Source organism: Oryx dammah, unplaced genomic scaffold (assembly GCF_014754425.2).
Source record: "Oryx dammah isolate SB20612 unplaced genomic scaffold, SCBI_Odam_1.1 HiC_scaffold_23, whole genome shotgun sequence".
NCBI lineage: Eukaryota > Metazoa > Chordata > Mammalia > Artiodactyla > Bovidae > Oryx > Oryx dammah.
Window position 1 is genome coordinate 87,107,960 of NW_024070207.1, and position 14,270 is coordinate 87,122,229.

General features: G+C 40.6%; 1 protein-coding gene across 2 annotated transcripts in view; it reads left to right on the forward strand.

Annotated features, from left to right (window-relative positions):
* The first annotated feature begins 323 nt into the window (after positions 1-323).
* Positions 324-14,270, forward strand: part of MTMR8 (myotubularin related protein 8) — a 230,332-nt gene continuing 216,385 nt past the window's right edge. For both annotated transcript variants that reach the window (XM_040266115.1, XM_040266114.1), the window contains exon 1: positions 324-473. In XM_040266115.1, the coding sequence (XP_040122049.1) occupies positions 450-473 (24 nt within the window). In that variant the 5' untranslated portion in view covers positions 324-449. The remainder of the gene's footprint in view (positions 474-14,270) is intronic.

Genomic DNA, 14,270 nt, shown 5'->3' on the forward strand with positions numbered 1-14,270 from the left:
ATGGTGCAGTGGTAAATAATCTGCCTGCCAAAGCAGGAGATGCAAGAGACTCCGGTTCCATCCCTGGGTAGAGAAGATCCCTTGGAGTAAAAAATAGCAACCCACTCCAGTATTCTTGCCTGGATAATCACATGGACAGAGGAGCCTGGTGGGTTATAATCCGAAGGGTCGCTAAGAGTCGGATGTTACTGGGTACACACCCCTACCAAAGGAATGGCATTTTGACAGAACTGCACAAAGAAAAGGGCATTGCCAGGAAGCAAGATGGCGTTAGCGGCTGAAGGCGAAGTGTCGCGAGAGAAGCTCCGCGAGGATCAGGTGACGAGAGCTTGAAGCACGAGAGGGAGGGCGGGGGCTACAACCAGGGTTCAGCAAGAAGGCTGCTAGAACCGTGGTGGCGGAAGCAGCCTGAGTTGCTCTAAGGCTTTCGGGTGTGGGGAACCGCGGCCATGGACCATATCACGGTGCCCAAGGTAAGGAGAAGAGATCAGCGAGGCTGGGAGCCGGGGATTCCCTCTCGATGCTCAGCCGCAAGCCCAGATACACCCTCTCAACCCTTAGGGTGCTCTTTGACGCCCTCTTCCGCGCGGGACCGGAGTAATATTCCTCGGTTCAAACCCGTTTCACCCAAACTGAAATTCTCCTTGGTACCTGCCTGCAGGCGGCTGCGGCACGCAAAGGAGAGGTGGTTCTGTACCAGTTGTTCTCTCACTTGACGCCGCCTCCGCGTTGGGTGGTTGCCTACCGGGTCCCTCTCTGTCCTGTCTCCTCCAATCCCAGCTCCTCCTGGCTCCCCAGCGGTTACCTCATACACCCCTTTACTCCAGCCTTTTATACAGACTTGCTGCACTTGTAACAGCCTTTCTTGAATACCCCGCATGGCATTGCCTCCCAGAGGGTTACTTCCTTTATCCAGGGTTCCCCTGCCCTCCTCTTGACTTCTGCCCCAACGGTTGCTCAGATCATCACTCCAGCTCCCCAGCTTGCATGTGTGGGTTTGGGGGCAAAAGCATCTGTCCAGCCCCGAGCTGGGCTATAGGAAAGAGGTGTAACAGAGTGGACCTGGCTCTGCTCATCCAGGAAGAAAAAACGTAGAGGTGACATTGCTAGGCCAGTTGGTGTCTGCGTACAGCTGACCATAGTTAGAGCCTCTTCTACGTCTTTTCTTTCCAGATACTACTCTTTATTACCCCCAACTGCAGCCTCTTTGCGAATTCACTTCCTTCCTGTCAGTTTTCTTTCTACTATCAGGCTGAGAACAGGGAAGGGTTACAACTAGTTTCTGCTTAATTTTTTCTATCAATCATAGGAGATATGGCCCAGGCTAATTTAAATTCATATCAAATAAGGATTACTAACTGTGAAGAGGCATAAAGGTAGTTTATTTGGGGTCTTAGAATTGCAATTCAGGGATCACAGAAAGTCTAGAAGGAACCAGAATAGTGTCCCACAAGGGGAAAATGGCTAGGGTTTTTACAGGAAGAGAGAAATCATTGCAGGGTTATGCAAGTTGTTTACCAACAATTTGGATTGGAGGGTAAAATTATACATAGATTGAGTTATGGAATGCATCTCAGTCATTACTAGGGACAGTTGTGTTTTCTTAGGAAGATAAAGTCTAGTTCTCAACATCAATCTTTCCTTTTAGCAACTCAGCAACTATTCAGCAGTTTTAATTTAGAGTGTTCAGCGAAAGTCCAGCATTGGTAGCAAACACGGAGGTCTTCAGGTCATGTCTTAGTCATTCCTGACATAGTTATTTTCACAGTTCCCCCTTTTGCCCATGCCTTCTCCTGAAGAAAACATCATTGGAGCAATTCTTATTCCCACATAGCCAGAATTGGTTGTTTGCTCCAGATCCATCATGTCCTTTAGAGGGTGGTTTGTGATGAATCAGTGGATAGATTGGAAAATTCACTGGGAGCAACATGATGTTGTGCTGCCTCAAGTATATCGATTTGGATGAGTATCAGCTGAGCAGTAGAATGGTTAAATATAGAAGTAATCAATTTAAACAAGCACTTTATCAATATAAAGAAGCTGACAGCAGTTATTAACAGTAATAACCCAGTTTGCAAAACAGTTTTGAACCAAGATCCAATGTTTGAGGGTAATCAACTAAACAAACCAAACATTAGGGAAGTATTAACACTATCAGAATGAAGTCAAGTGACCTTGTTTTGTAAGATTCCAATTTGAGTTTCTACTGTACCAGAGGGATTTATCCAGGTACAACAGGTGGTATTTAAGATGACACAGACTCTTCCAAGTTCTGCTAGAAGGTAATCCAAGGAAAAACTTTTATCTAACACAAGATGAGCAAGCAAATTCAGGGAGTCTTTTTGGGTGCTTAATGTCTTAGCTGTGGCATTAGCTGTGTCTGCTATGATAGCAGAGGGGTTTTGAATAATTTTGTCTGTGGCACCAACTCACGTGTAGTTTAAATAAATCTTGGGAACTTTTGCAATCCCTCAGAAGGGGTTTCTTGGCAGAGGCAGTAAGTAGACTATATGTGCCATTTGGTAATTTCTGACAAATTTAACACAGTCAAATGAACTATTAAAAGTCCTGCTGCTTCTGCTGCTGCTGTGTCGCTTCAGTCGTGTCCAACTCTGTGCGATCCCATAGAAGGCAGCCCATCAGGCTCCCTTGTCCCTGGGATTCTCCAGGCAAGAACACTGGAGTGGGTTGCCATTTCTTTCTCCAATGCATAAAAGTGAAAAGTAAAAGTGAAGTCGCTGAGTCGTGTCTGACTCTTCATGACCCCATGGGCTGCAGCCTACCAGGCTCCTCCGCCCATGGGATTTTCCAGGCAAGGATACTGGAGTGGGTTGCCATTACCTTCTCTGATTAAAAGTCCTAGGGCACATTAGAATTTGGTGTTAGGGCATTGAGGCAGGATATGCCCTAGGTGGCGACCTTCCAACCATAAATACATAGATGGAGGGCTTCCCCAGTGGCTCAAATGGTAAAACATCTGCCTGTAATGCGGGAGACCTGGGTTCGATCCCTGGGTTGGGAAGATCCCCTGGAGAAGGAAATGGCAACCCACTCCAGTACTCTTGCCTGGAAAATTCCATGGATGGAGGATCCTGGTAGGCTACAGTCCATGGGGTCGCAATGAGTTGGATACGACTGAGCAACTTCACTGGAGCACAGAGAAAGGAGACGTCAAAGGTGAAATTCAACCATGGGCTGGTTATATATGAGCAGCCTAGAAGCCTTCCTTATTGGAATATATGGGGGTTATCATGAGAACATATTTTGTTGTTGAACAGTGAAATAAAAGTGGGTGTTTGGAAGTTGGAGCTCTTGTTTCTGGATAACCACAGGTTCTCATTGGAACACATATTCCTAAGGAACTGTTTAAGGGGTTATCTGGTTCCAAACAAGGAAAACAAGGAAAGGGAACTGTGGATTCAAGTAGATGAGTTCTGAATAACATATGGTAGAGAGTTACCAGTAAGATTAGAGATAGCCAAAGCAAGTGGATCCCAGTATTCAGCGAGTGATTAGGGTGCTGATGGCATATCCAACAATTTGTTAGATTTCCTCCAGTGGCTAGACTTTTGGAAATGCAGAATAAGGCATTATTTTCCCAGGTATAAAGAGTCCAGATGGATATTAAGAGAGCTAATAATATAACTCTAGTAAAAACTATCCCAAGAAAAATCAGCCATTTTAATATAAAGAGGACTAAGGGTAACTCATGGCCTTAGTGAGTGAAAGAGTCCCAAGTGAAATAGAGTAATTAAATGGCCAAGAATTGGAGCCACAGGCTTATTCCCAGCAGGGTTAATATAAGATAGAATTACCATTCATGGAGGATGCCTACTCTATGTAGTAGGACAAAGCACATTAATAAAACTGTAGCTTCAACGAGGAGTCCCAAAAATTCAATTGTCCAGTCCTTTGTAGTCAAAATCGAAGAACCAAAGGACCAGGATCACTTCCTCTAAATGTTCTTTCCTGGCCATAAACCTATTCATGAAAAATTTCACTCCTTGACAATATGTCTATAAGAAGGAGAAGCAAGTTGATGCATCATCAATTATTACATAATGAAGGAGATGTAACAACTCTATGATGGCAGCAATTAGAACAAGGTTAACTTGAGGGATTTCATTGATGGGGATCGTGGAGAGTACCAGCCTTGTCCAAAGTCTTGGGAAAGCCATCCTTATTAGGGGCCATTTGCCTCACTTCCGGGTCAGTTTTAATGAGACTTTGACAATAATGTAAAAGATCTCCCATGACTAGAAGGGGATTATGGAGTCCTAAATCAAGAATCATGCATTTTTCAATAATTTTTTTCAAATGGTGACAGTTTGTGTTTTCCAAAGGTTATAGATATTAAGTTTAATAGAACTATGTATGGGCAGTTTAGGCCAAGGAAGGCCTATAACCTCAGAGATTTTTGCCAGTTGAGTTTTGATTACATCTTTGTTTCTTTCCACTGGACCAGAAGATTGAGGATGATAGTTACAGTGGAAATGTAGCAAAAGCCAGATTTTACAAATAGCATTTAGAATTTGTACAATGAAATGGGCACTGTTATCACTATGTAATTCCAGGGGAATTCCCTCAGTAGGAATAACAGTGTTTTGGCTACTATAAGGGGAGTTACTCATCTGCAAGGAAAGGCTTCCACCCAATGGGAATACATGCATACTATCATCAGAACATATTTGCATCCCTGAAAGGGAGATAGCTAGGTAAAATCCACTTGCCAGATTTCAAAATGACCAGGAAGCAAAGGAAAGTGGCTGTGAGAAGTATGAATAGGTATTTCTGGGTTCTACTTAGGATAGATCTGACACTTCGGACATATTTCAGCCATTACTTTGGGAGAAGGTTTCCAAAAGTATTATTTTTCCCAGGCTGTCATTTTATCAGTTCCCACAATGAATAATTTAATGTATTAATTTTAGTGTGGTTTCTTGAGTGACTTCACAAAGAGTAGAGTGGCGCTTTAGCATATACCAAAGCCCAGTATGTTGATCAAATGTGCATCATTCAGAAGCTCATCTCTGTTCCTTAGATGGGCAGCAGGTGTCCTCCCAAGTATGGAGCCTGAATCTTGTAATGCTACTGCCATAGCAGGTCTATTGGTCTGTCAATTCTCCTTTCCTTCCTCAGTGTTGTCTTTGGAATGTCTCCAGACTTTTATAATTGCCAGTTGTTGTAGCAGCTAAAACAAAGGGGCCATTTATTTTTATGGGAGTATAATTGCTTTATAATGTTAGTTTCTGCTGTACAATGAAGTGAATCAACCATATTTATACCTATATCCCCTCCCTCTTGGACCTTCCTCCCACCTCCACCTCCATCCCACCAATCTAGGTTATCACAGAGCACTGACCTGAACTCTCTTTGCTACACTACAGGTTCCCACTAGCTATCTATTTTGCACATGATAGTACATTTATGTCAAACCTAATCTTCCAGTTCATCCCAGCCTCCCCTTTCTGCTTGTGTCCACATGTCCATTTCCTACATCTGCCTCTTTATTCCTGCCCTGGACCTAAGTTTATTGGTACGATTTTTCTAGATTCCACATACATGTGTTAATATATGATACTTTTTCTGACTTACTGCACTCTGTATGATAGAATCTAGGTTCATCCACATCTCTACAAATGACCCAATTTTGTTCCTTTTTATGCCTGACTAATATTCCAATGTGGGTATGTACCACATCTTCTTTATTCATTTATCTATTGATGCACACTTAAATTGTTTCCATGTCCTGGCTTCTGTAAATAGAGCTGCAGTGAACACTGGAGTACATGTGTCTTTTTGAATTATGGTGTTTCTCAGGGTATATGCCCAGTAGTGGAGTTGCTAGGTTGTATGGTAGTTCTATGTTTAGTTTTTTAAGGAACCTCCATACTGTTCTCCATACAGGCTGTATCAGTTTACATTCTCACCTACAGTGCAAGAGGATTCCCTTTTCTCCACACCATTTCCAGCACTTGCTGTTTGTAGATTTTTTGATGATGACTGTTCTGGTTGGTGTGAGATAAAACCTCATTGTAGTTTATTGGGGGCAGGAGGAAAAGGGGACGACAGAGGATGAGATGGCTGGATGACATCACTGACTTGATGGACATGAATCTGAGAGAACTCCGGGAGTTGGTGATGGACAGGGAGGCCTGGCGTGCTGCGATTCATGGGGTTGCAAAGAGTCAGACACGACTGAGTGACTGAACTGAACTGAACTGAACTGAACTGATATATATATATGTATATATGTATGTATATATATATATAATTTATTTCTTTTTGGTTGTACTGGGTTTTCATTGCTGCATGCAGACTTTCTCTAGTTGTAGTGAATGGGAGCTACTCTTTGTTGTGGTGTACGGGGGCTTCTCATTGCAGTGTCTTCTCTTATGGAACAGATGCTAGGCACACAGACTTCAGTAGTTGCAGTATGTGGGCTCAGTAGTTGTGGCTCTTGGGCTTTACAGTGGGAGTTCAGTAGTTGTGGCACATTGCCTTTAGGTAATCCATGGCATGTGGAATTCTTCTGTAGCAGGGATCAAACTAGTGTCCTCTGCATTAGCAGGTGTTTTCCCATCCACTGTACCAACAGGGAAGTCTTTCATTGTAGTTTTGATTGGCATTTCTCTAATAATTAGTGATGTCAAGCATCTTTCCATTTGCTTCTAGGCCATTTGTATGTCAGTTTAGTTCAGTTGCTCAGTTGTGTCCAGCTCTTTGCGACCACTTGAACCACAGCACGCCAGGTCTCCCTGTCCATTACCAACTCCTGGAGCTTACCCAAACTCATATCCATCGACTCGGTGCAGCCATCCAGCCATTTCATTCTCTGTCGTCCCCTTCTCCTCCTGCCCCCAATCCCTCCCAGCATCAGAGTCTTTTCCAATGAGTCAACTCTTTGCATGAGGTGGCCAAACTATTGGATTTTCAGCTTTAGCATCAGTCCTTCCAAAGTACACCCAGGACTGATCTCCTTTAGGATGGACTGATTGGATCTCCTTGCAGTCCAAGGGACTCTCAAGAGTCTTCTCCAACACCACATTTCAAAAGCATCAATTCATTGGCACTCAGCTTTCTTCACATTCCAACTCTCACATCCACACATGACTACTGGAAAAACCATAGCCTTGACTAGATGGACCTTTGTTGGCAAAGTAATGTCTCTGCTTTTGAATATGCTATCTAGGTTGGTCATAACTGTCCTTCCAAGGAGTAAGAGTCTTTTAATTTCATGGCTGCAATCACCATCTGCAGTGATTTTGGAGCCCCCAAAAATAAAGTCTGACACTGTTTCCACTGTTTCCCCATTTATTTCCCATGAAGTGATGGGATCAGATGCCATGACTTTTGTTTTCTGAATGTTGAGCTTTAAGCCAACTTTTTCACTCTCCTCTTTCACTTTCATCAAGAGGCTTTTTAGTTCCTCTTCACTTTCTGCCATAAGGGTGGTGTCATCTGAATATCTGAGGTTGTTGATATTTCTCCCAGCAATCTTGATTCTAGCTTGTGCTGCTTCCAGCCCAGCGTTTCTCATGATGTATTCTGCATATAAGTTAAATAAGCAGGGTGACAATATACAGCCTTGACGTACTCCTTTTCCTATTTGGAACCAGTCTGTTGTTCCATGTCCAGTTCTAACTGTTGCTTCCTGACCTGCATATAGGTTTCTCAAGAGGCAGGTCAGGTGGTCTGGTATCTCTTTCAGAATTTTCCAGTTTATTGTGATCCACACAGTCAAAGTCTTTGGCATAGTCAATAAAGCAGAAATGTCTATTTGTGTCTTCTGCTCATTTTTTGATTGGGCTTTTTTTTTTTGACATTGAGCTGCATGAGTTGTTTGTATATTTTAGAAGTTAATTTTTTATCCATTGTTTTGTTTGCAAATATATTTTCCGATCCTGAGGGTTGTCTTCTCGTCTTCTTTATGGTTTCCTAGTCTGTGCAAAAGATATTAATTAGGTCCCATTTGCTTATTTTTGTTTTTCTTTTTGGGGGGTTTTAAATTTGTTTTAATTGGAGGATAATTACAATATTGTGATAGCTCTAGTCTAGGAGATGAGTAAAAAAAAAAGATCTTACTGTGATTTATGTCAGTTTTTTCCTGTTTTCCTCTGTTTTATAGTGTTCACCATATATTTAGATCTTTAAACCATTTTGAGTTTATTTTTATGTATGGTGTTAGGTAGTGTTCTAATTTCATTCTTTTGCATGTGGCTGGCCAGTTCTCCCAGCACCACTTATTGTATAGGCTGTCTTTTCTCCTTTGTATGTTCTTGCCTCCTTTGTCATAGATTAGATGACCATAGGTGTGTGAGTTTATCTCTGGGCTTTCTGTCCTGTACCACTGATCTATATTTCTGTTTTTTGTGCCAAAACCATACTGTCTTGATTACTACAGCTTTATGGTATAGTCTGAAGTTAGGGAGCGTAATTCCTCTAGCTCCATTTTTCTTTGTTAAGATTGTTTTATTAGTGGCTTTTGTGTTTTCATACAAATTGTAATTTAAAAAAAAATTCTGTGAGAAGTGCTTTTGGTAATTTGATAGAGATCACATTGAATCTATAGATTGCTTTGGGCAGTATAGTCATTTTCAAATATTGCTTCTTCCCGTCTAAGAACATGGTGTATCTCTTCATCTGTTTGTGTTATCTTTGATTTCTTTCATTGGTGTTTTATAGGTTTGAGTACAGGTATTTTGGCTCATTAGGTAGGTTTATTCCTAGGTATTTTTTTTTTCTTTTTGTTGCAGTGGTAAATGGGGTTGTTTCCTTAATTTCCCTTTCTGATCTCTCATTGTTAGTCTATAGGAAGGCAAGAGATCTCTATGCATTAATTTTGTATCTTGCAAGTTTACCAAATTCATTGATTAACTCTAGTAGTTTTCTAGTGGCATCTTGAAGCTTTTCTATGTATAGTATCATGTCATCTACAAACAGTGACAGTTTGACTTCTTTTCCAATTTGGATTCCTTTCATTTCTTTTTCTTCTCTGATTGCCACAGTTAGGGCTTCCAAAACTATGTTGAGTAATAGTGACGAGACTGCATATCCTTGTCTTGTTCCTGATCTTAGAGGAAATGCTTTCAGTTTTTCAGCTTTGAGAATGCTGTTTACTGTGTTTGTCATATATGTTTATTATTATGTGGAGGCAGATTCCCTCTATGCTAAATTTCTAGAAAATTTTATCATAAATGGGTTTTGAATTTGTTAAAAGCTTTTTCTGTATCTATTGGGATGATCATATGGTTTCTGTTCTTTAATTTGTTACTATAGTGTATCACGTGGATTGATTTGCATATATTGAAAAATCCTCGCATCCCTGGGGTAAATCTCACTTGATCATGTTGTATGATCTTTTTAATGTGTTGTTGGATTTTGTTTGTTATTATTTTGTTGAGGATTTTCAGCATCTATATTTATCAGTGATATTGGTCTGTAACTCTTTCTTTGTGATGTCTTTTTCTGGTTTTGGTATCAGGGTGATGGTGGCCTTGTAGAATGAGTTTGGGAATTTTCCTCCTTCTGTAATTATTTGGAAGAGTTTGAGAGGTTAGGTGTTATTTCTTCTCTAAATGTTTGATAGAATCTGCTTGTTAAGTCCTCTGGTTCTGGGCTTTTGTTTGTTGGAAGATTTTAAATTACACTCTCAATTTCATTATGTTTTATTGGTTTGTTTATATCTTCTAATTCTTCCTGATTCAGTCTTTGAAAGTTGTACCTTTCTTAGAATTTGTTCATTTCTTCCAGGTTGTCCGTTTTGTTGTCATTTAGTTGCTTATGAATAGTATCTTGTGATCCTTAGTGTTTCTGTGGTTTCAGTTGTAACTTCTTCTTTTTCATTTCTAATTTTATTGATTTGAATTCTCCCCTCTTCTTGATGATTCTGTGTCAAGTTTTATTAATTTTATCTTAAAGAATCAGCTTTTAGTTTTATTGATCTTTGCTATTATCTTTGTTTATATTTCACTTATTTCTGCTATGATCTTTATGATTTCTTTCCTTCTACTAATTTTGGAGTACTTTTTCTTGTTCTTCTTTCTCTAGTGGCTTTAAATTTAAGGTTAATATTGTTTATATGATGTTTTACTTATTTGTTGAGGTGAGATTAAATTGCTATAAGCTTCCGTCTTAGAACTGCTTTTGCTGCATCCCATAGGTTTTGGGTCGTCACGTTTTCATTATCTTTTAATACATTTTTAGTTTCCTGTGATTTTTTTTTTTAGTAATCTGTTGAATATTTAGCAGCACAGTGTTACAAACTTCCATGTGTTTATATTTTGTACAGTTTTTTTCCCCTGTGATTGATTTCTAATTTCATAGCATTGTGGTTAGAAAAGATTCTTGATAAATTTAAATTTTCATAAAATTTTCTGAGGCTTGGTTTTTGACTTATGATATGATCTATCCTGGACAATGTTCCATGGGCACTTGAGAAGAAAGTGTATTCTGCTGCTTTTGGGTGGATTGTCCTATAAATATCAATTAAATTTTTATGGTCCATTGTGTCATTTAAAACTTCTGTTTTCTTATTAATTTTATGTCTGGATGATCTGTCCATTGGTGTAATTGGGGTGGTAAATCCCCCCACTATTATCATGTTACTGTCAATTTCCCCTTTTACAGCTGTTAGCATTTTCCTTGTGTATTGAGGTGCTCCTATGTTGGGTGCATAAATATTTATAATTGTTATATCTTCTTAGATTGATCCTTTGATCATTATGTAGTGTCCTTCCTTATCTGTTGTTATAGTCTTTATTTTAAAGTGTATTTTAACTGATAAGAGAATTGCTACTCCAGATTTCTTTTGATTTACATGAAGTATCTTTTTCCATCCTCTCACATTCTGTCTCACATATGTATTCCTAGGTTTGAAGTGGTCTCTTGTAGATAGCATATATATATATATATATATATATATATATGGGTTTTCTTTTTGTATCCATTCAATCAATCTTTGTCTTTTCATTGGAGCATTTGATCCATTTACATTTAAGGTAATTATCCATATGTAAGTTTCTATTACAATTTTTATAACTGTTCTGGGTTTGTTTTGTAGGTCATTTTCTTCTTTTGTGCTTCCTGTTTATGGAAGTTACTTTAGCATTTCTTGTGAATCTGGTCTGGTGGTGCTGAATTCTCTTAGCTTTTGCTTCTCTGTAATGCTTTTGATTTCTCTGTTGAATCTGAATGAGATCCTTGTTGGGTAGAATAATCTTAGTTGTAAGTTTTTCTGTTTCATCACTTTAAATATATCCTGCCGCTCCCTTCTGGCCTGCAGTTTCTGCTGAGAAATCAGTTAACCTTATGGGGATTCCCTTGTATGATATTTTTTTGCTTTTCTCTTGCTGCTTTTAACATTTTTTCTTTCTATTTAGTTTTTGTTGGTTTGATTATGTGTCTTCTTGTGTTTCTCCTAGGGTTTATCCTGTGTGGGACTCTCTGCTCTTCCTGTACTTGGGAGGCTATTTCCTTTCCCATGTTAGGGAATGTTTTGATGATAAGCTTTTGAAATATTTTCTTGATCCTTTCTCTTTCTTGTCTTCTTCTGGGACCCCTATAATTTGAATGTTGGTGTGTTTAATGTTGTCACACATATGTCTGTGAGACTGTCTTCAATTTTCTCCATTCTTTTTTCTTTATTTTACTCTTTGGCAGTTTGTACCACTATTCTATCTTCCAGTTCACTTATTCATTTTTCTGCTTCAATTAAGCTGCTGCTACTGCTGCTGCTGCTAAGTCAATTCAGTCGTGTCTGACTCTGTGCAACCCCATAGATGGCAGCCCACTAGGCTCTGCCATCCCTGGGATTCTCCAGGCAAGAACACTGGAGTGGGTTGCCATTTCCTTCTCCAATGCATGAAAGTGAAAAGTGAAAGTGAAGTCACTCAGTCGTGCAGCAACCCCATTGACTGCAGCCTACCAGGCTCCTCTGCCCATGGGATTTTCCAGGCAAGAGTATTGGAGTGAGTTGCCATTGCCTTCTCTGAATTAAGCTGCTATTGATTCCTTATAGTGTATTTTTTTTTCATTTCAGCTACTGGGTTGTTTGCCTTCCCAGGTGGCTCAGTGGTAAAACATCTGCCTGTCAGTGCAGGAGCTGCAGGAGCTGCGGGTTTGATCCCTTGGTCAGGAAGATCCCCTGCAGAAGGAAATGACAATCCCCTCCAGTATTCTTGCTTGGCAAAATCCCATGAACAGAGGACCCTGGCAAGCTGCAGTCCATGGGGTCACAAAGAGTCAGGAACATGACTGAACGACTGAGCTTGCTCACATTGAGTTGTTTATGACTGCTTGTTTGTTCTTTAGTTCTTCTTGGCTCTTGTTAAACATTTGTTATATTTTCTTGATCTGTTGCCTCCATTCTATTTCTAAGATTATGGATCATCTTCAATCATCATTCTGAATTCCTTTTCAGGTATGTTGCATATTTCCTCTTCATTTATTTGGTCTTGTAGGTTTTTACATTGTTCCTTCATCTGTAACCTATTTTTTTTGGTCTTATTTTTTTTGTTGTTTTTGTTGTTTGTTTTTTGATGAATAGGGCTGTGTTTGTGTCTTACTGGTTTGGCCTGAGACATTTAGCATTAGAGTTTTCAGGTGGTTGGGTAGAGCCAGGTCTCAGTGGTGAGATGAGGACCTCCAGGAGAATGCACTGTAATTAATATTCCCTGGGGTCTGAGGTTCTAAATTCTTTCAGTGATTTGGAGTCAGTTCTCCCACCACAGGAGCTGAGGCCTAACCTTTGGCCTGGAAACCAAGATTCCACAAGCTATGCAGTGCAGAAGAAAAAGAGCCAATCAGTAACAAAGAATAAAGAACATAATTAGAAAAATAAAAAATATATATATTAGAAGAAAAATATAAATGAAACAGCAACAAGCACACAATAGCAATAAATAAATAATTTTTTTTAAAAGGCCAGAAACAGCCTTGACTGTGGGGCAGTGGTGATTATGCAGGAGTGGAGCCTGGGCCTGGGGATTGGGGCTTAGGGGGTTGGCTAGGTTCAGAACCAGTGCTGCATGAAAAAGCCCTATGGTGGCTTTTGGGGGTGGAGCTTAGTCTCAGCACAGTTGGAGGGGGCCTTAGACGGTAGAGGTTTAGGCCAGGGACCCCAGAAGACTTGCTTGGGCCCGAGCAGGCAGGGGAAATACTGATTGCTCCAATCCAATCCCTGAAAAGTCTCTCCTAGTCCCTGCTGATCCCATCAGTATGGATGGGTCACTCTCAGTGTGGGAGACCCTCCCCTCCTCCAGCCACCCCTTAAGGGTACCCTTTTGTCTCTCTTTTAGTTTTCTTACCCCCTTTCCCCCTTGCCTCCTTAGATGTGGGGTATCTCCTCTCAGCCACTCACCACTCAGCACAATGCAGGCAACAAAGTGAGGAGCAAGGGCCGTGAGGAGATACCCCATGTCCAAGGTCAGGAGTGAGGACCGTGAAGAGATGCCCCACATCCAAGGTGAGAGAAGCTCCAGTAAGATGGTAGGTGCTGAGAGAGGGCATCAGAGGGCAGACAGAAACCACAATCACAGAAAACTAACCAATCTAATCACATGGACCAAGCCTTGTCTAATTCAATGAAACTATGAGCCATACCATGTAGGGCCACACAAGATAGATGGGTCATGGTGGAGAGTTCAGACAAAATGTGGTCCACTGGAGAAGGGAATGGCAAACCACTTCAGTATTCTGGCCTTGAGAACCCCATGAACAGTATGAAAAAGCAAAAAGATAGGACACTGAAAGAAGAACTCCCCAGGTCAGTAGGTGCCCAACATGCTCCTGGAGATCAGTGGAGAAATAATTCCAGAAAGAATGAAGTGACAGAGCCAAAGCAAAGACAACATCCTGTTGCAGGTGTGACTGGTGATGGAAGCAAGGTCCAATACTATAAAGAGCAATATTGCACAGGAACCTGGAATGTCAGGTCCATGAATCAAGGCAAATTGGAAGTGGTCAAACAGGAGATGGCAAGGGTGAACGTCAACATTCTAGGAATCAGCAAACTAAAATGGACTGGAATGGGTGAATTTAACTCAGATGACCATTATATCTACTACTGCGGGCAGGAATCCCTTAGAAGAAATGGAATAGCCATCATAGACAACAAAATAGCCTGACGTGCAATACTTGGATGCAATCTCAGAAATGACAGAATGATGTCTGTTTGTATCCAAGGCAAACCATTCAATATCATGGTAATCCAAGTCTATGCCCCAACCAGTAATGCTGAAGAAGCTGAAGTTGAACGTTTCTATGAAGAC